The sequence below is a fragment of the Hippoglossus stenolepis genome, chromosome 5 (genome assembly GCF_022539355.2).
Source record: "Hippoglossus stenolepis isolate QCI-W04-F060 chromosome 5, HSTE1.2, whole genome shotgun sequence".
In the NCBI taxonomy this organism is placed as follows: Eukaryota; Metazoa; Chordata; class Actinopteri; order Pleuronectiformes; family Pleuronectidae; genus Hippoglossus; species Hippoglossus stenolepis.
Window position 1 is genome coordinate 14499445 of NC_061487.1, and position 19739 is coordinate 14519183.

Here is a 19739-nt window from a genome sequence, read left to right on the forward strand (position 1 = left end):
ACTCAGGGTTGCTTAGGTCAGTATAAAAATGTATTTCAGGCTTATCAGAGAGAAGGAACCAGGAAGGTATATAGATTGACTGTCTAATGTAACAGCAAGTGTTTTCCTGTGAATGACAGTTTTGTGGAAGAAAATCTTTTTAATGCTCAGGTAAAACTCTCTCTCTTCTCTCCCCTCTTTACCACCCACCTCTGGTCCTGCTTGCGGTTTGTTCTTGTTATGGATCTCAGTATTGAGTGACAGAGTGAGACGCAAACAGAGAAAGCAGACATCTATAACATACTGGGCTGAACCATTGATCCCATGGTCCATCAAACAAGCATTAACAAGTGCACATAAAAAATAACGAGTGATAATGAATGAAAACACTTACAGGGTAAAAAGAAACGTTGATACAGGAAAGTGATTAAGTGTGCAAGATCATTTCACATTAAATCTTTCTCAAATCAACCCAAGTCATAAAGTAAAAGAATTTACCTTACAGCTGTCTGTCAAGAATTAACTTCACAACACTATTCTGTCACATTTCTCATCCCAATCTGTGTAACTAAATGCAAATGCAAAAGTGCATTTTACCTTTTACCTCCACCCCTGTCTGTGTGTATTGGTCTGTTAGTATGTTTCTTTGCAAGCAGGAATACAGATAAAGAAATTATCAAAATTTGGTGTGTATCAGGATCAGGGGACGGATCCAGGTTTTCATTTTCTTTGACATTGCGTTTTTCAACATTTTCACAGTTTTCACTGGGAATAATTCATGGATCTTGATTTTTTTTTTTTAATTAAGGGGACTGATATCTATGAGCGTTTGGAATTTGGTGCAGCTTGAATTTAAGGAGACTGTTGGGCCTTGGTTGGAGGTATGTGCAATAGTTCCAGATTGTCACTGTTTCCCACAGACAAAATTAGCTGAGAAGCAAATTCAAATTGCAAGTAGCTGCTAAAGGCGCATTTAAAACATTTGATTGTGACAACATGTTCTGAATTCAAGCGGCTCTGCTCCACCCCTGTGATCTGTAATCCTTTTATACACCAGTTTAAGTCAACAGAAAGAGCTCTGTTTTCATACTAAGCAGTCCTCCTAAAATCAAGTGTGACTTAATAGGGATTACGGATGTGATAGAAATCAAACTGCAGAGGACAGAGCAGACAGTCACTTCAGCGTCTTGGTTGTTAGTCTGATTTAAGAGCTGAACCCCTTCTTCCAGTAATGATTTCAGACACGACTGTTGCTTGATAGAGGGGGAAAGAAAAGAGCAAGCTCAGCTGCTGATGTTTCTGACATTTCCTTGTGGCGACCTGCTGTTTTAATACCTTAAGGTAAGAAAAGAAAGAGAGAAAATCCTTATTAACAGTAAATTGTACTCGGGTCAGTAATTAGCCCGACTGAGGCCTCAGAGAGCAGCCACCATATGGCCGAAGAATGGAATTAAGGGTCAACTCTTTGCTGGTCTTTCAATCTCTGCACTAATTGTTTTTCTTCTCATCACCCCCCCTTTATGTGATCCCCCGACAGGAGGAGGAGCACGTTTCATGGAAGGTTAAGCTACTTTGCTGATTTGGGGTGGATGCTCCTGAGGCCATTAGTGTCATTGACAGGGCCAATATGGCACAGACTGTAGAGTAACACTGTTAATAGGATGGTGTGGAACATATGTGTGTAAGGAGAAAGACAAATAATCAATAAGCAGTCTATTGACATATCTTTTTGTGCAGTAATACTGTATAGTTGAATAAACAGCTTTTTAAGCAACAGGTGATAAGTTGATGCAGTCGTGGACTCACTGATGGTTTCAACCAGCATCATCAGATTTTAAATAAGCTAGATAACATGTAAAGCATCTTTATTTATACACAGGCAAACATCTCTCCTCAGGTTTGTTCATGATAATAATCATTTATACAAAATATTTTTTGTGTCACACACAATTTGTGACATTACTTGTTGACTATACTTGTAATCATGAGACACTGGTGACCATCAATGTGCAGCAGTCTTTTCCATTAGGAGTTGTTTTTATTGGCAGTGAAGGCGAGAAGAAACTATATATTATTTTGCTTTTCCATTGTTCACCTGTTGTGGAATACGGTCATACTTGTGAGGGGTGTGACTGATTGATTCATCCTTATGGACAGTAAAGATTAAGAGGATGGCAAATCAGCATTTGCTTACACAGCGCATGTTGCTAATCTCCTTGTCTTCCTCCAGAAAGCCCCCATACGACTCAGGCTCACACACTCACTCTAACAAGAGAGAACGAAGCAAGACGAACTGGGAACTCCGTTGACCCAACATTACATCAGAAACCACAGAGAGAGGACGTCAGCACCAGATCAAGATCGTCTGAGTAAATTTAGGGTTACTCTCTGATGACTTGTGAAGAGACTATATCTGAACTATAAGATTTTGTTTGTTTTTTAGGGCGTTGCATTGGGTCAATACATGACTTGATAAAATGATTTGATCCAGCCAGGCAACTACAGAAATACACTTTGTACAGGAGAGGAAACTTAAACCTTTAATTATCAAGTTCAGATATTAGAACTCATCTCAAAATGGAGGATCACATGACCAGAATTAACATGTTCTCTTCGGACATCTCCAATGACTGCACAGATGGAACTCAGAACTCAGGTGAGCCGCCAATCGTTGTAATATGTTTATCATTGTACAGCAAATTGTTCTGTTAGAATGATGTTGTCCATAATGTTTGTGTTTACTGTGTATTGTTTAGGAAGACCGAGAATATGAAGATATAACAATGTATATATGATTTCCTTAAAATCTGTAAAATTAAGACTTAACTTTAGTTTAGATAGTTTGAAGATAAAAAAATTATAATCACAAAATAGATAATCAGCAACATAAGAGGTGGAAAAAAAACATAACAAAATATTCAGTAACGTGAACTAAATTAATATTTTATTTTCTGTCTGAAAATTAAAATACTGATTGCTTGTATTTGTTCTTGACAGAAGAAATTTCGTTCCCAGATAAAGCCATTGGCCAAGGCCTGCTTTGTCAAGTGTGTTCAGATTCCAGCAGTGGTAAACACTACGGCATCTACGCCTGCAACGGCTGCAGTGGCTTCTTCAAGCGCAGTGTCAGACGTAGACTCATATACAGGTGAGCGAGATGCAGGCTGGACTTAATGCATACAACTGTATATCTTAGGAGGGCTCGTGTAAATAAAAAACAAATCTACATTTTTGTGTTTTAAAATCACACTTTTGTCTAAATCATAGGTGTCAGGCTGGAACTGGCAGGTGCCCTGTTGACAAGGCTCATCGGAACCAGTGCCAAGCTTGTCGACTAAAGAAATGTCTCCAAGCCGGCATGAACAAAGATGGTGAGAAAAACAAGTTGACTGTAAAGTATAAATCCTGTACTTTTGACTGCTGACTTACATGATTTATTATTTAATATGTACAGTAAATCCTAACATGTTATCTACCTGTCGCCTTGGCAGCTGTGCAGAATGAGCGACAGCCCAGAAGCACAGCACATGTCAGTCTTGACTCCATAAACGTGGACAGTAAAAAGGAGCACCTGGCCACCACACGTGAACTCACCTCCTCTGCTGCCTACTTGTCGGCCGTCTGCAGACCTCTGGTCACCTCGTCCGTCCCCACCTCTGGCTCCATACAGCCCTGCAGCAACCCCAACAACAACCACCGCTTCATGGTCAGCCTACTGACGGCTGAGACCTGTGCAAAACTGGAACCCGAGGATGGTAAGATCATACGGGTACAGCGATTACACGAGTCAAACAAGGAGTCAAACGTGGGACAAGTCCTTAAAAAGCATTATGGTCTCTTAGTATTAGCACAAGTATTGTCTCTAAATTTGATTGACTCTCTTTTTCTAATGCGCAGTGGAGGAGAATATCGATGTGACAACAAACGATTCAGAGAGAGATCAGACTCCCTCTGACTTCCGTATGTCCCCGTACACTGCCAGCTGTTCAGAGGGTGTGTATGAGACCTCGGCACGACTCCTCTTCATGTCGGTCAAGTGGGCAAAAAATTTGCCGGTTTTCGCTCAATTGCCATTTCGAGACCAGGTGAGACTGACTGCCATATGTTTACTGAAACAAATGACATGTGACTGAAGGGGTAAGACTTACCACACAGGGGGCATTTTTTGTGATCATGTCAGGTGATTCTTCTTGAAGAAGCTTGGAGTGAGATGTTCCTCCTGTGTGCCATCCAGTGGTCTCTACCCATGGACAGCTGTCCTCTCCTGTCTCTACCTGATCTGTCCCCGACACAACAGACCAGGATCGGCCTCCCCATCGCTGACCTCAGCACCCTGGAGGAGGTCTTCAATCGTTTCAAGGCCCTGGCTGTTGACCCCACTGAGTTTGCTTGCCTGAAGGCCATTGTACTATTCAAGCCAGGTAAGGGGTTGTTCATCTAGTGATAGATTTTCATTTTTTTAATGGACATTGTGACTAATGTGTGGTTTTTGACTTCCTGGAGCAGAGACACGTAGCCTCAAAGACCCAGAGCAGGTGGAGAATCTGCAGGATCAGTCTCAGGTGTTGCTGGGTCAGCATATTCATTCAATCTACCCCGACCAGAGCACCAGGTGAGCCTGCTGTATTTCTGTTCTCTGACAGCAGGCAAAGATTTTCTATCATAAGAACATCTGGAGTCTGTGAATTTTGTCATGCAAATGGAAATATAGATACATTAAGTTCATGCTACTTTGCTCTTTGTCCATCAAGGTTTGGGAAAATGTTGCTTCTGCTACCGTCGCTTCGCTTCGTGAGCTCAGAGAAAATAGAGCGGCTGTTTTTTCACAAGACGATCGGCAGCACGCCCATGGAGAAGCTGCTGTGTGACATGTTCAAAAACTGAACAAGCATCAAGAGAAGCTGAACTCTACTAGAAAAACACAACACACCAACTCAACCAAGTTTCCTCAGAGTATAAATTACACCTGGTTTTGACTTATTTTTAAATTCAACATAAAAGACAGTAGGTAAGGCACAGGTGTGTATGAATTAAAATGGAAGAATGTCTGTCATTGTCATATTGACTCACTTGGGAACTCAACCATCTTTTTATATCATTTGAAATACATGTAAAGGTTTCTGAAATTCTGATGTAAGAAACTTAATTTCATAATGTTTTTTAAATTTTTCATTCACAGATTTAGCAAATCATTTATGTATGTAAATGCTTTTCTTTTAAATTACAATATACAATGTATTTGTCCTAAATAAATTTTGTATTTGCTTTATTCGAAAGTTGCATTTTGGGTATTTTCCTTCTTTTATCTATTAGGTCAACACAAACAAAACATAATATACAACTGAACACATATTACAAAAAGCTGCAACAAAGAATATAAACTATACAAAACATAGAAAATATAGTTTAGGTCATTTAACGTAAACTGGTATAGTTGATATTTAGCGGTACTAATGTGCAGTGATTTGGAATTAGGATAGTGCCAATAATATAATATATATTATATTATATATACCACCACTTTGCCCATAGAGGGGTGGGTGAAGTGTTTGAGTACACTTCTGGTGTTTCGAATACAACGGAAGATATAAGTGACCTATATTCAGATGTAAAAAAAACCAACTCATACTTTCCACCGTGTTTTAGGCCTAAACGTTTACCAGAAGTGGCTAAGCTAGCGGACGTTTTTTTGGGTGAACTATTCCTTTAAACTCTGCTGCGTCCTGAACTCTTTTATATACAGTCTATGGTCCTGAACTGGAAACTGCAGTTAACTACATGACCAGCAGGTGGTGGTAGTGACCGGATTTACTGGTGAGTCAGTAAACAACGGGAAGAAGAGCTGCAACAAAACACGGAACAACGTCACGGTAGCTTAGCTTAGCCTTACGCGCTAAAGCGTCCATAACGACGTATTCACTGCTGGCCAACAGTACGAAGAGACTCAACATTAGAAACAGCGTGAGTTCGACAGAACAATGTTCAGTCAGTACAAGCCGCTGCCTCAGAGAGACTCAGTGACGACTCCGGGTCTGTACGTGCACAGAGACACGCAGCGCAGCTCCCACAGAGGACTGTCATACGACTACATCCCCAATGTGTCTGAAAACAACTTCACCGGTAACTACAACATGTTATTGTTCTGTAATGACCGTCAAACACACCCAGCCTCAAATAAACAGATCAAATTATTAATCGTATTATTTATCCAATATATATATTTGTGTTTTTGTGTGTATATACGTTGTATACGTGTATTTGTTTGTAGTTTCACATTTCTTTCATTAAAGGAAAACTCACGATCACAAAGTAAAATACATTAAATATGTTATACATCAAATATGTACATTCACATCACGAGCTACATTTAAATGTACTTAATATGATTGTGAATGTTTACATGAGACGGTTAAATAAAATGTCATATCCTGAAATTCAGTTCAGAAGACGAGTAGGTAGTGTAATGTTTTACAAGACCCTTTCTTCTTGGAAAACCAAGTAAAATTTGATACTCTCCAAATCAAGATCACTTAAGTATATATTGATAAATAGATAGTATATATAATTTGAGTCATTTATCTCAAGGCCCTCAAAGCAACAGATTGCATTTTACAACTATTTTTTATTTCTCTCCACAACTGGTTTTCTGAATATACCCTTAATAACAGTGACTTTAGATTGAGTGTTTGTTTCTTCTCTTTAAGATAACTCCCAAGGATGGATTTCCTGGACTTGCAACATGATTGTCATCTTTCTCATCTACATCTGCACCTTTGTGACCTTCCCTATCACAGGATGGTTTGTACTGAAAGTAAGCTGAAATGATCCCATCATCAGTCTCACCACAGCATGTCCAATCGCTCTCTGAGGATAAAAGCAACCAATCATCTGCGACTGATTTTGTCTGCAGACGGTGTCTAACTACCAGAGGATGGTAGTGTTTCGTCTGGGGCGAGTTTGTCCTCCGAAGGGCCCTGGGATTGTCCTCGTGCTGCCTCTCATTGACCAGTGGCAGAAAGTTGACCTGCGTACCCGCGCTTTCAACATCCCTCCTTGCATGGTAAACCACCAAACTCCATTCATCATTAGTCAGCTGCTGTGATTCAGCAACTTGTTGAAATCAGACAAAATGACTTATGTTCCTGAAAACCAAATAGGTGAAATGCTTAGTGTTCATTCAACTTACACGTTTATTTCTGTTGGTTGTGTATTTTTTACTTTGTCCTACAGATGGCAGCGTGGGTACAATGTTGTTCAGTATGACGGTGAAGAGAGTAAACAGATGCTGAGATAACTCTGATACTGTGATACTTCAAGTTGTATCATCATGCTGCCAGTAATTAATGTGACAATGCTTTAATGACAGCAGCATGTCAATGTCTTTTTTCTCATGTTCACATTGCTTAGCCTTCCAGTTGTCAATGCAAGTCAATGCAAATGCCAGGATCAAGGCAACATTTAGTTTTTTATAAGAATATATCACAAGAACAGCTCCATCAATGAAATACTTCACTTCCCATCGTGTCAAGCTTATGTCACTTTTTTTGATAATGGTAAGATTTTCCTTCTGAGCCCTTTGTTCCTAATTTTTCTGAAACAATTTATTTGGTATTAAACAGTGATTAATGTTTTGTCGGTTCTTTCCATAAATTGTGGCAAATGTTAAAAGTATTAGGTCAAAGTAAACGCTGCTGTCATTTTGATACAAATGTGATTCTGCTGTTGCAGGTTACCACTCAAGATGACGGTTTGTTGTCAGTGGGAGCAGACATCCAGTTCAGGATCTGGAACCCTGTCCTGTCAGTCGTATCAGTCCAGGACCTGAATGCCTCGACCAGGATGACGGCGCAGAACGCTCTGACCCAAAGTCTGGCCAAGAAGACTGTGCGGGAGATCCAGACCCAGAGGCTTAAACTGGGAGAATATCTTGGGGTGAGACGACATCGAAGCTACTCTGCGCTGGCTTTTCACTGATTCAGCTCAGACTTTAATCCTGTCTTGGTGTCTGCAGATGGACATTAATGAGATGACTCAGCCCTGGGGGTTGGAGGTGGACAGGGTAGAGCTTACTATAGGCTCTCTCCTGAAAGCCCCAGAAGAAAACCCCTCTGGATCTGGATCCCTCATCATTCCTCCATCTGTGCCTGGACTGGAAGGCCTCACTGGCCCCATCCAGCAGTTGGCCATGCACTTTCTGAGCCGCACTGGGAGTTCACATCCTCAACAAGGTTTGGCCTTTATATGAACTGCTTTTATACAACATGTACCCATATAATGATGGTGTACAATAAACCTATGAATTTACCTCCTCAGAAGACGGCATAACATTTACAGATGAGCTCAGCAATGTCCCTCAGGCTGCTGTGTCCACTCCAAGTTGTGTTGAAGAGCTGCTCAGCCAGGTAAAGCTCCTGCTTTCTGAAACTTTGGTTTGCCGAGTTGGGGCCTGCTTCCAGTTTGACATCAGCTCGGGAGATGGACACCATCGGACTTACGTTGTGGATTTAAGCCAAGGTAATGGTTCATATGTTGTAGTAAATATGTAGTAATCATTTTTATTGAGATAAATCCTGTCATTGAATGCAAGCCACGTAAAGTAAATGTATCAAGCAAACAAACATTTTATTTACATTATCAAATATCTTTGTTACTCTGTGTGTGTGCTCTGTAGGCTGTGGTGCAGTTGGAGCAGGGTCCTTGTGCCGAGAGCCAGATGTGACGCTGAGTATGAGCGACAGAGACCTTTTGGCCATGTTCCACGGCGAACTCCGACCATATGCTGCATACACCAGTGGCAGACTTAAAATCCAGGGAGACATTACGACAGCCATGAAGCTGGAGGAACTCATTGATCTACTGAAGAATCAGAGATCTTAGCAAAGCTTGCATGTATTTATTAAAACTTAACTGTAAAATAGATGTTTTTCATGTGTGCACTGATTATATTTGTTTTAAAGTGAATTTCTGTGACGGCCTTGTCTTCCTTTCCAAATCAAAGCAAATGCTTGTTTACAGAAACAACACATTTTTGAAGGTCTTCAGGAAAAATTTTATTGGAATAGTCTCAACACACTTTTTACAGAGAGATGAGTTAAGCATGTTGCAAAATTTAAGGTCAGAATAACAACTCAACGATACATAGACGTATTGTGCTGTGGTGTATTCTGTGAGGCGGTAAACATCAACAGAAGAGTGAAGAAGTAAATTGTTTAAGTTTTCATTCTTTCTCTGGATATTTTCTTGCCATGTGCATCCTGATGAAGATCCTGCTTTTCTATGTCACATCTACATGACAACATATACATGTGTAGATCTCTATTTCTACTTTCCAAGGAAGATAACCTTTTGAATATCATTGAAAATATTTCAGTCATCCAGGTCATGATAACTTCAGATGATGTACATAGGCAACTGCACCAAGACTTTTCCTCTCTCTTTCCAGAGGTGTTTTTAGTTCTAACTGACTAATGGGAGGTTTCAGTTCATTAACCTCTGTGGGTCTGTACCTGTGTTGAGAGTTGTTATATACACACTATATACTCATATACACTACTCTTACTTTGTAATTTTAGTATTCGGCACAGATTTTTAGCTGTCTGTGCACATTGCACTGATGTCATCGTTGTTTTCCATGTTGCTCAATGTGCCTTAGAATTGTCCTCCAGGGACAAATAGTTGTTTTGAATTATTTTGAACAGGCAGGTCTTTGACCCCCACCATTGGGCTGTTGGGGTCCTCTAAGTCATGGTGTGAAAGTTGTTGATTCCTGTAAGTTGTAGACCCACCCTGCTATTCTGTGAGTCATTAGTACCCTAATGGCCCACTAACTGGTGGTGGGGGCCGACAACCCGCTTATTTAACATCGATATTAAATGATATAAGTGATATATTATATATTATATAAATGATTAAATATGCGTCCCATACTTTTGATTTCCTCGCTGTTCTCCTGGAGTTAAAGACCATGTAGGGAGACTTCCAGTTCCTTGTTACGACACAAAACCCAGGAAGCGCAATCGAGTCGCTCAAGCATGACGTTTCTGACTTAGAGGAACTATAACAAAACGTGCGAGGGTTTTTTCCCCAGAGTTTTTGGGTTGGTAGACATGCCAGATACCCACATTAACCTGTAGAAGCACTAACAAAGTGGAATTTGCATGCTATGTCCCCTTTAAAACCGCCGACAATATACCATCAAAAAAGCAGAAGACACCAGAACACGGTCCATCCGCCGAAGCATCCATCCTGTCCACTCTACGAGAAATGAAATCGTCTCTAAACGTTATAAATACAAGAATTCAAACTTTAGAAGTAAACGTCGCCTTCCCCATGGGCAATGCAAATAATCCTGGACCATCCTCGGCTACTTCCTGGCCGGCGCAAGCGTGCGTACTTCCGACTGACGTCACACCTCAGTTCCAGCCCCAACCGTGGGCACCAAGTTCTTCCCTCCAGCAGCAGCAATTTCTGATTCCCTCAGGAACCACATTCTAACAGGTAATCTGTCACATAATTCTGCATACACTTATAAACAGGGAGGAGAGAAGAATTAAATAAACAAATAAATAAAAGGGGTACACTCAGTGAGTAAATGATGCCACTCCCATTTTGTTGTTTGTTTTGGCAGGCCATGATGTTAATCTTGTGAAGATAATATTATCTGGTTCGGAAACTGCTGATAAGAGATACGTGGATTGTGGGGAGTTTTCCGTTGTTTTAAAAGACAGCGACCCCAGACTGTCAAAAACACTAACCTTGGCTGAATTCAACGTTGCCTTCGGTGTCTTCAGAGACACTATATGTGAGGTTTATCCACTACGCAGAGAGGAACTCGATACCTATTTAGCCATTATTTCAGAAAAACGTCTCATCATCGACCTCTCAGCTCCTCACAATTCTACAATTCCCAGTATAAACAGCCTAATTCCCAAAGAACCCTTTTCTTTATTCTACGCTTCCATCGACAACGCAATACAGATGATTAAGTTAGCAGGTGTCGGTGCATGGCTAGGAAAGGCCGACATTACCGATGCCTTCAAAGTCCTTCCACTTCACCCCTCTCAATGGCACCTTTTTTGCATTAAATGGAAATCAAAGTTTTATTATTCCGTCAAATTGACATTCGGTTCCGCAGTAGCCCTCCATTTTTAACACTCTCTCAGAAGCACTATGCTGGATTCTTTACAACTCGTACAAACTCCCGTTCGTCCTACATCTTTTGGACAATTTCCTAGTCATAGACTTTCCCTCATCACCACCAGCTCGCAACATCTCTGCAATTAGGAACCTTTTCAGCGAGTTAGGTGTTCCTCTCTCAGAAGAGAAAACAATAGGCCCGTCCACCCACCTGGATTTTCTCGGTATAACCCTTGACAGCTTATTCATGCAGGCATCTCTGCCACAAGAAAAAATTGTCTCGCATCAGAGCAGCTATTAAATTCCGGTCGACTAATGCCATTATCACTAAGAGAGATCTTTTATCTCTGTTAGGCCACCCGAATTTCGCGATGCGTATAATTCCACATGGTCGCTCGTTCATATCCCGCCTAATTGAATTGGCTTATTCCGTCCAAAATCTAAATGATCTGGTGGTTCTAGATGAAGGTTGTCAAGCAGATCTGCGCTTCTGGTCCTTGTTATGCGAAGAATGGAATGGTATTTCATTCTTTTATAATGACTTTGTGGAATCTTCAGATTCCATCCAGTTCTTTACCGATGCCGCCCATTCTGTTGGTTTTGGGGGATTTTATAATAACGAATGGTTCGCAGATGTCTGGCCAACTGAAATCCATTGCCTCAATGACGAATCCAAATCCACAGCCCTTTATGAGCTCTACCTCATCGTCATGGCTTGCACTCTATGGGGAAAAAAGTTGGGCTAGGAAACAAATTACCGTATTCTGTGACAATGCAGCAACGGTAGAAATCATCAATAAGGGCCGCTCAAACGGATAGATTTAGTCAAGGCACTCTAATTTACATTGCAAAAAATAATACTTCTTTCTGCCCCTTCTCTTCCATGACAAAATTTCTGCATCACCGCTTCCAAACCCATCGATTGGCACCTCTCTTCACCATCGATGGCCGCAAACCCATGACGAGATCCTGGTTTTCTACTATGCTTCATGATCTGGTCCGGAGCTGTGGCCTACCACCCGAACATTACTCTCCTCACTCATTAAGAATTGGTGCAGCGACGACTGCAGCTCTACATCTGCCTGCCGCCACTCTTAAATCCCTGGGCCGCTGGTCATCCTCTGCATACCAATGCTACGTCAGGTTCCAAAAGATCATGAGTTCCTGCCCCCTTGAGCCTGAATAATGTGTATATCTGTTCCGATGTAAAATCCTATTCATTGCAAATCTGGTGGTTGCTGGGTTTAGAACATTCGATCCGCTGGTTATTCACTGTTACATGCTTCCGAGGATCCACATTCACATGGTAGTACATTCCCCTCTAACCTTATGCAGTGTCACTAAGTAGTATATTCTCCCGCAGGCCAATGCGCCAAAGGAGAATGGCCACGCCGCGGCGGCGAATGGCGCACATATCAGTCTCACTAGGTAGTATATTCTCCTGCCGGCCAATGCGCCTACGGAGAATGGCCACACCGCGGCGGTGAATGGCGCACATAACAGTTGTCACTAGGTAGTATATTCTCCTGCCGGCCAATGCGCCTACGGAGAATGGCCACACCGCGGCGGTGAATGGCGCACATAACAGTTTTCACTAGGTAGTATATTCTCCTGCTGGCCAATGCGCCTACGGAGAATGGCCACACCGCGGCGGTGAATGGCGCACATATCAGTCTCACTAGGTAGTATATTCTCCCGCAGGCCAATGCGCCAACGGAGAATGGCCACGCCGCAGCGGCGAATGGCACACACATAGCAGATACCGATCCAACCGTCAGGCTCCGAATTTGCACAGTTTTGGGGGGTTACAGTATTAGCTCATCACTCCCATCATTCCTGTGTATCATATGGGGGAGTGATTAAGTCGGAGCCTAGACGCCAAACACTAAACCTGTTCTACTGGGTTGTTTGACTGAAATGTATTTTCTCGCCCCAGGGCTCCAACATTGCCAGGGCCGGCCCTAACTTGCCTTGTGATCAACAAAACAAAACCCTTGATTGGAGCAGCAAGGGGGCGTGTGAGTGTTTAGATCAGCCTCCTTGTCCAGCCTGTGTCCCTGGGAGAACAGGAGTAGCTGCTGAAGGTAGAGCAGAGTGAGCATTTCTGTTGGGAAGATGGCCAGATGGAGTGTGTGGCGCAGAACTGTGACGCTGCCCCTGTCCTGCAGAGAAGGTCAGGCAACATTAGGCCTGCGCTGCAGCAGCAGTGTGCCAGTGATCAAACAGGCGTTCCCAGAGAGCGGCAGCGTCGTCAGGCCTTTCGGTGAGATTCCTGGGCTGTGGAAGAATGGACTGGCCAACTTGTACAATTTCTGGAAACAAGATGGCTTCAGAAACCTTCACCGCATTATGGTGCAAAACTTCAACAAGTTTGGACCCATCTACAGGTATAGAAAGCAAGGCCGTTTGTATAAATAACTGCATAGTGCTCTCATATACTGTCTGTCATTAGTAAGAAACTATATTAAATGGCCAAAATGTGAGTGTATGCAATTTTCCTAGTCCAAATGCACCAGTTTTTATTCATGAAGATTATCTGTGACCAACAATCCTCTGCAAGGTCACATTTTCTAAAGACAACCAGCTGCTATGCCACTTTCACCCCTTCTTTTCTCTTTGTGTATGTCAGAGAAAAAATAGGTCATTATGAAAGTGTAAATATCATCAAGCCTGAGGACGCTGCCACCCTCTTCAAAGCTGAAGGCCATTATCCAAAGAGGCTGAAAGTGGAAGCGTGGACAGCCTACAGAGACTACAGGAATCGCAAATATGGAGTTTTACTCAAGTATGTTGCATCATCACTATCCCCTTCTAACTGTATAATTTCAGCTGTTGTGATATTTTGACACATGTTTTATTAAATGCAATAAGACTGTCCCAGCTAGTTTTTAGTTAACGCCCATGTCTTTTCACAGGAATGGAGAAGACTGGAGATCAAACCGAGTGGTTCTCAACAAGGAGGTGATCTCCCCCAAAATAATGGAAAACTTTGTACCTTTGCTGGATGAAGTGGTACAGGATTTTGTGGCCAGAGTTCACAGGAAGATAAAGGGAAGTGGCCAAAACAAATGGACAACCGACCTCTCTCAAGATCTCTTTAAATATGCACTAGAATGTAAGACTGGTATTTTTTAATCTTTCTTGATATTTATATATTTTTCTCGTTGTGAAGGCTGGTGCCACTATTTTTCTCCTCACATCATCTCTCACTCTCACACACAGCGGTGAGCTCGGTGCTGTACGGCGAGCGTCTGGGTTTGATGCAGGACTACATTGACCCTGAAGCTCAACATTTCATTAACTGCATCACGCTCATGTTCAAGACTACCTCACCCATGCTGTACATGCCCCCCGGTCTGCTGAGACTGGTTGGAGCCAAGGTGTGGCGGGACCACGTGGAGGCTTGGGATGGGATCTTCAACCAAGGTTAGACTCAGAGGACAATCAGGATGAACATTCATATAGACAGCTTTGATGTCATAGTGTTTTTAGTTAGGTCATTTGAAAACCACAATTTTTTCATTTCAATTACATCCCTTTGTTGCCTCAGCGGACCGATGCATCCAAAACATCTACAGGCAGTCGCAACAGGAGACTGGAAATCCGCAGAAATACCCAGGGGTCCTAGCCAGACTTCTAATGCAGGACAAGCTCTCCATCGAGGACATCAAGGCCAGCGTCACTGAGCTGATGGCCGGGGGAGTAGATACGGTAAGAAGCAGATCATCGCTTTCCAGAATGCGACTTCTTTTCGACTTCTTAAAACCACATAACCCTTTCCGTGTATTTCAGACTTCTATAACGCTGCTGTGGACGTTGTACGAACTGGCCAGGCACCCCAGCCTCCAGGAGGAGCTGAGGGCGGAGGTGGTCGCAGCTCGGGCTGAAAGCCAGGGAGACTTGATGGGGATGCTGAAGCGGATTCCCCTGGTTAAAGGAGCTCTGAAGGAAACACTGAGGTGATTGACATAGTTGCACAACAGTGATACTGCAGAGATAGAGGGCAGTGGATTTAAGATGCATTAGAAGACTTTGATTTCGTTTTGGATGTATTCAACAATACATCACAGCATCATTTGTCACAAATAATTGGATATAAGACCCACCAATAAGATAGTGGATAAATATTTAACATTTGTAATAATACATTTTCCACTTCCACATACTGTTGTTGCTCTGATATTGACTTTTCATCTGTTATCCGCTGCCACAAAGTTAATAAATGTTCACTTTCATACCTCAGGATACACCCAGTCGCAGTGAGCTTGCAAAGATACACCACAGAAGATGTCATCCTTCAAAACTATCACATTCCAGCCGGGGTAAGAGACAGTGGGAATTAGAAATAATCTTTCTGATGTTTTTCTCATGTTTTCACTGTATTTCATGTTTTATATTTGGTGTCCTTGTTTGGTTTGTGTTTAGACTTTAGTTCAGTTGGGACTTTATGCGATGGGAAGAGATCCCAAGGTGTTTCTTCGTCCGGAGCAGTATCAGCCGTCCCGCTGGCTGAGGACGGAGGTTCACTACTTCAGAAGCCTCAGCTTCGGCTTTGGCTCCCGTCAATGTTTGGGACGCAGAATAGCAGAGACAGAGATGCAACTCTTCCTCATCCATGTGAGACACACAGAGAACGAAGAGCAGCTTCACACTGTTTTGTTGCACGTTTACACATCATATTGACCGTTTGCGTTATTTTGTTGCAGATGCTGGAGAACTTCAGAGTGGAGAAACAGCGGCACGTGGACGTGCAGAGTACCTTCGAGCTCATTATCGTACCAGAGAAGCCGATTATTTTGACTTTGAAACCGCTGCAAACGAGTCGGTAACACTGTATTTGTTACTTAACTTACTTACTTAACATTTTTGGAGCGTGATAAAGTCAGGTTCATTTTTGTAGATCTTTATCACAAATGATTGTAAAGGCCTGATAATATAATACAATATAAATACTAAATACAATCTTCCAACCTGATATGTTGACAGAAAGCAAGAATTAAGCATTAGGAAAGAAAACAGCATAAATGTGCATGTACGAATTACCTCAGTAATTTGATAACTGGTGAATAAGCAATTAAATGTATTGTACTTACATTACTTAGTAATGATTGAAATGTGTAGTCTGTGAGAGTCAGTACAATGACATGACATGACATGCACCTTTATTTCATGTGTAAATGCCCAAAAAATTCGCAAATGAATAAAAGAGTTCATAAACCGTATTTATTATAAATATTATTTATTGTTAATTTGATTATTATTTCAATTTCTTAACCCATTCCTTCATCCTATATTTCATTTACTGGTCATTTTTCAGGTTCCCGTGTGCTTTGCTGATGTAAGAATCTGATACAGTCATCTGTAAGCAGTAGCAAACAGTGGGGGAAATAATTCCATGTTAAATAGCTTTTAAAATTCAGCACAATGTGTAAAACTCAACTGACTGAAGACGCATCATGAAGGATTTTGGTGGATGATGTTCCGATGAAGCCATGCCTGTGCTCATTTAGTTTAGTCAACATTTCCTGTTTCTGTTTCCCCCACACTTTAGAGTTCTCCTCCAGCTGTGACAGAGGCAAACAAAAGGTGAAACACGCAATAAACCATTAATGAAAAGGTGATTATTGATTAACTAATAATTTAGTTTGACAGTTTCTCGCTTTTTACCTGAGCCTCCAGTGTTTGGACTCTTGCATCGGCCATCTCCAGTTTATTTATTAAACTCAGTCTCTCCTTGAGTGATAGAACCTCTTTTGTCTGAGGGATACATGATGTACATATATATAAGATATAAGACAAAATTAAGATATTGTCATATATTCTAGAGGACATGGAGTCTTGATGCTGGGCTGAAGTCAGGCCTGTATTTGAACTCTGACTCCGTGGTTGTACCTGTGCTGTAATGACGGGGAAGGGCTGCTTGCGAATCCTGTCCAGCTCTTCATGTAGACGAGAGTTTTCAGCTGCCAGGGCTGACTGCACCTCTTCTGTTCTGCAGTCAGTCGAACCTACAGCACAGAGAGATGTGACAAGTGTGAATATACACCAACTGTACACCTGCTTCATCATTGAATTATCCACTTCAGCCAATCACAAGCTTTCTCTGAATGGTGCAAAAAACAAAAAACATTGAAACAGTCATTCAGTAAAGTGCATAGCTCCACCAAGGCCCAACAGTCCCCCAATGAAACAAAATTTAAATTCACTAGATCCAGATTTTCATTTGGATCTGCATCAAATTGCACACACTCATAAATGTCAGTCCCCTAAACATGACTGGTTATTTTTTCAGCGTGATCCATGAAATATTCTCAGAACTGGGAGGACGAAACGCAATGTTGAAGAAAATTATTTCAAAAAGATTCCTGGCTCTGATCCGTTGTCCAGATCTGTGAAAGGTTAATGGGTTCTTCCTTGGCCCAAACCTCAACCTTTAAGTTTTTAATAAAATCTAATTAGTTTTTGCATAATCCTGCTGAAAGACAGACAAAAAACAATGGTTGGAGCTGACAGAACAACTGTAGTAGCTCAGATTACCATTCTTTACAGCAGTATTGAAAAGAAAAGTATCACAGAATATAAACGTATCCACCTTGAGGCGAATGGTCTAAATCAACAGAAGATCACGACTAAAGACTAGAGAAGCCTGGTCTAATGAATCTGAATCTCTGCTGAGGCACACAGGTTGAAACGGCAGAGATAAACACCAGCCCGCCTTGTGTCCAAAGTGGTTGTAATGGAGTAATGGTATGTCTGATGGCATCCTGTATACCGATGAATCCACGTTTGTATGCCACAGCCTACTTGAATATTGCTGCTGACCATATGCACCCTTTACGGCCACAGTATGATATTGTTCCACGTCACAAAGTAGAAGAAGCATGAGCATGACAATGTGTTTGGTGAACTTCAGTCATCAGACCTGAGTCCAACAGAACACCTTCGTGATGACGTAGAACGAGAGACTCACAACCTTTATGTGCAGCGGAAAAATCATTGAGTCAGTCCTGATGACATGGAGCAGATTCCAGGAACCAAGACAAACTCTTTTGTTTGCAAGGGGAGGCACTACCCAGTATTTGTGTGGTGTTTCTACTGAGCTGCTCTGTGAGTGTATATTTTCACCTTTACACTCACCTCTGTGCTTTTCAATCACCGGCCCCTTGTCAATACTTGGTCTGTTCTTCTCTCTGAGTTTACTCTCTAATGCTTTCTCCATCTTCTCAATGACCTGGAAAATTGGGATAGCACAAATAAAACATGTATCCAGACAGAAGTGTTCCCCATTGAAAAATACTGTATAAGTATTAATCAGTGCAGAAGAGACAGTGTTGCTCACTATTCACCTTTTCCTGTTTTTTCACTGTTGTCTCCAATGTGGCCATCTTTGCTGCGTAACTCTGATGCTGCAGATCCTCCTGCTGCTGGTGCTGGTGCTGGTGCTGGTGCTGCTGCTGACCTCTGGTGAGTTTAATCAGCTCCTTCTCTCTGTCGTTCTTCTGCACAACACATATGGAAAAAAGGGAAAGTAGGAAACTTCATAAACAGTACAAATGCATCAACACAAACTGTTTTAATTGAATTTGTATTATGAGTGTTTGTTGTATCTTCTAACCTTGATCAGCTCATCCTGTAGCTGTTGGATTCTGTCTCTCTGCGTCGCCCCTTTACTGGTCTCACTGGCCAGCTTGAATTTGAGAGAAGCTTCAAAAAGAATAGCAGGACAAATCGTACTCTGAAGCATGAATCTGTGTGAAGATACACTTACGTCTGATTTGTGCCGATTCAATGAACTGGTTTTCGGAATTGTGTTAACTTGAGAAAAGTACGTTGACAATGAATCAAATCTAAGATGAGAGTTAACGTTAGATGTATAAAGAGTGGAACTATTTCATATTTTTGAATGATGAACATGTTAAGTTTGAGGCTTGGACATTTGAACGATAAATAATCAAAACACAGATTGATAAGTCCTTTGAAATCTAAAGGATTTCGCTTCTGGAATGGACTTAAATGTTGTCCCTTTGCTCGGATGCCAGCAGAGAAACCTTCAGGAGCGTCGTTTTCACTGAGGGTCACAAAATGTCCTTCAGGAGATAAGGGATGTATACCCGCGGAGCTTATCAGGGTCTGTGGCCTAAATGAGCTGCCTTATCACAAAATGGCACATTCTGCATGGGCAGAGACACTCACAAGGATTAGCAAACACAAAGTGGGCCAGCCTCCACACCATTACTTCATCTGCCAATGAAATGCCTTTAAAACCATAACAACACAGAGGGACGCTTTAGCATCCGCTGGCTGGGAAGAAAACTGTATAACTTTTTTGCGGGTATTTTTGAATCTGAGCATTTTTATAAATTAGATCTCAACTATTGAAGAGCAGAAACAGAATCATTTATTTTGCATGGAATGGTAATGGATGGAAAACAAAATGGTTGAGTAATTACCTACATGTTCTGTTGTGCCTCACCTATACGGTCAGCAATCTCAGCTTTGGTCATGACGGCGATGTCTGCGTCATCCAGCAGATCTCGGCCAAGGTCCAGGTGCAGAGACAGATCAGTGCGGAGCCGACTGTTTTCTGTCTCCAACGTCACCACCTGTGTCCTCAGTGCTATGAT

General features: G+C 41.8%; 4 protein-coding genes across 6 annotated transcripts; 3 read left to right on the forward strand and 1 right to left on the reverse strand.

The window, feature by feature from the left end:
- Positions 1 to 2062: 2062 nt before the first annotated feature.
- Positions 2063 to 5255, forward strand: LOC118109804 (photoreceptor-specific nuclear receptor). Of its 3 annotated transcripts, none has more exons than XM_035157198.2 (8): positions 2063 to 2635; positions 2980 to 3127; positions 3247 to 3350; positions 3471 to 3734; positions 3877 to 4064; positions 4160 to 4400; positions 4486 to 4591; positions 4731 to 5255. In XM_035157198.2, the coding sequence occupies exons 1-8, from the start codon at positions 2557 to 2559 to the stop codon at positions 4861 to 4863; spliced, it is 1263 nt and encodes a 420-aa protein (XP_035013089.1). In that variant the 5' UTR covers positions 2063 to 2556; the 3' UTR covers positions 4864 to 5255. The 3 variants fall into 3 exon arrangements, with proteins under 3 accessions (XP_035013089.1, XP_035013090.1, XP_035013088.1); XM_035157199.2 differs by having other exon boundaries at positions 2064 to 2635; positions 2995 to 3127; XM_035157197.2 differs by having other exon boundaries at positions 2068 to 2635; positions 2977 to 3127.
- A 524-nt stretch (positions 5256 to 5779) lies between these two features.
- stoml1 (stomatin (EPB72)-like 1) lies at positions 5780 to 8949 on the forward strand. Its single transcript, XM_035157103.2, has 7 exons — positions 5780 to 6099; positions 6684 to 6790; positions 6890 to 7039; positions 7708 to 7911; positions 7991 to 8207; positions 8293 to 8493; positions 8651 to 8949. The coding sequence occupies exons 1-7, from the start codon at positions 5958 to 5960 to the stop codon at positions 8854 to 8856; spliced, it is 1227 nt and encodes a 408-aa protein (XP_035012994.2). The 5' UTR covers positions 5780 to 5957; the 3' UTR covers positions 8857 to 8949.
- A 4229-nt stretch (positions 8950 to 13178) lies between these two features.
- LOC118109743 (cholesterol side-chain cleavage enzyme, mitochondrial) lies at positions 13179 to 16337 on the forward strand. Its single transcript, XM_035157101.2, has 9 exons — positions 13179 to 13502; positions 13745 to 13900; positions 14031 to 14230; positions 14338 to 14541; positions 14666 to 14826; positions 14908 to 15074; positions 15359 to 15437; positions 15541 to 15732; positions 15822 to 16337. The coding sequence occupies exons 1-9, from the start codon at positions 13231 to 13233 to the stop codon at positions 15942 to 15944; spliced, it is 1554 nt and encodes a 517-aa protein (XP_035012992.2). The 5' UTR covers positions 13179 to 13230; the 3' UTR covers positions 15945 to 16337.
- A 57-nt stretch (positions 16338 to 16394) lies between these two features.
- Positions 16395 to 18560, reverse strand: LOC118109746 (coiled-coil domain-containing protein 33-like). Its single transcript, XM_035157104.2, has 5 exons — positions 18462 to 18560; positions 18253 to 18346; positions 17008 to 17123; positions 16783 to 16872; positions 16395 to 16679 (listed from the first exon to the last, which is right to left on the reverse strand). The coding sequence occupies exons 1-5, from the start codon at positions 18498 to 18500 to the stop codon at positions 16551 to 16553; spliced, it is 468 nt and encodes a 155-aa protein (XP_035012995.1). The 5' UTR covers positions 18501 to 18560; the 3' UTR covers positions 16395 to 16550.
- Positions 18561 to 19739: the final 1179 nt, after the last annotated feature.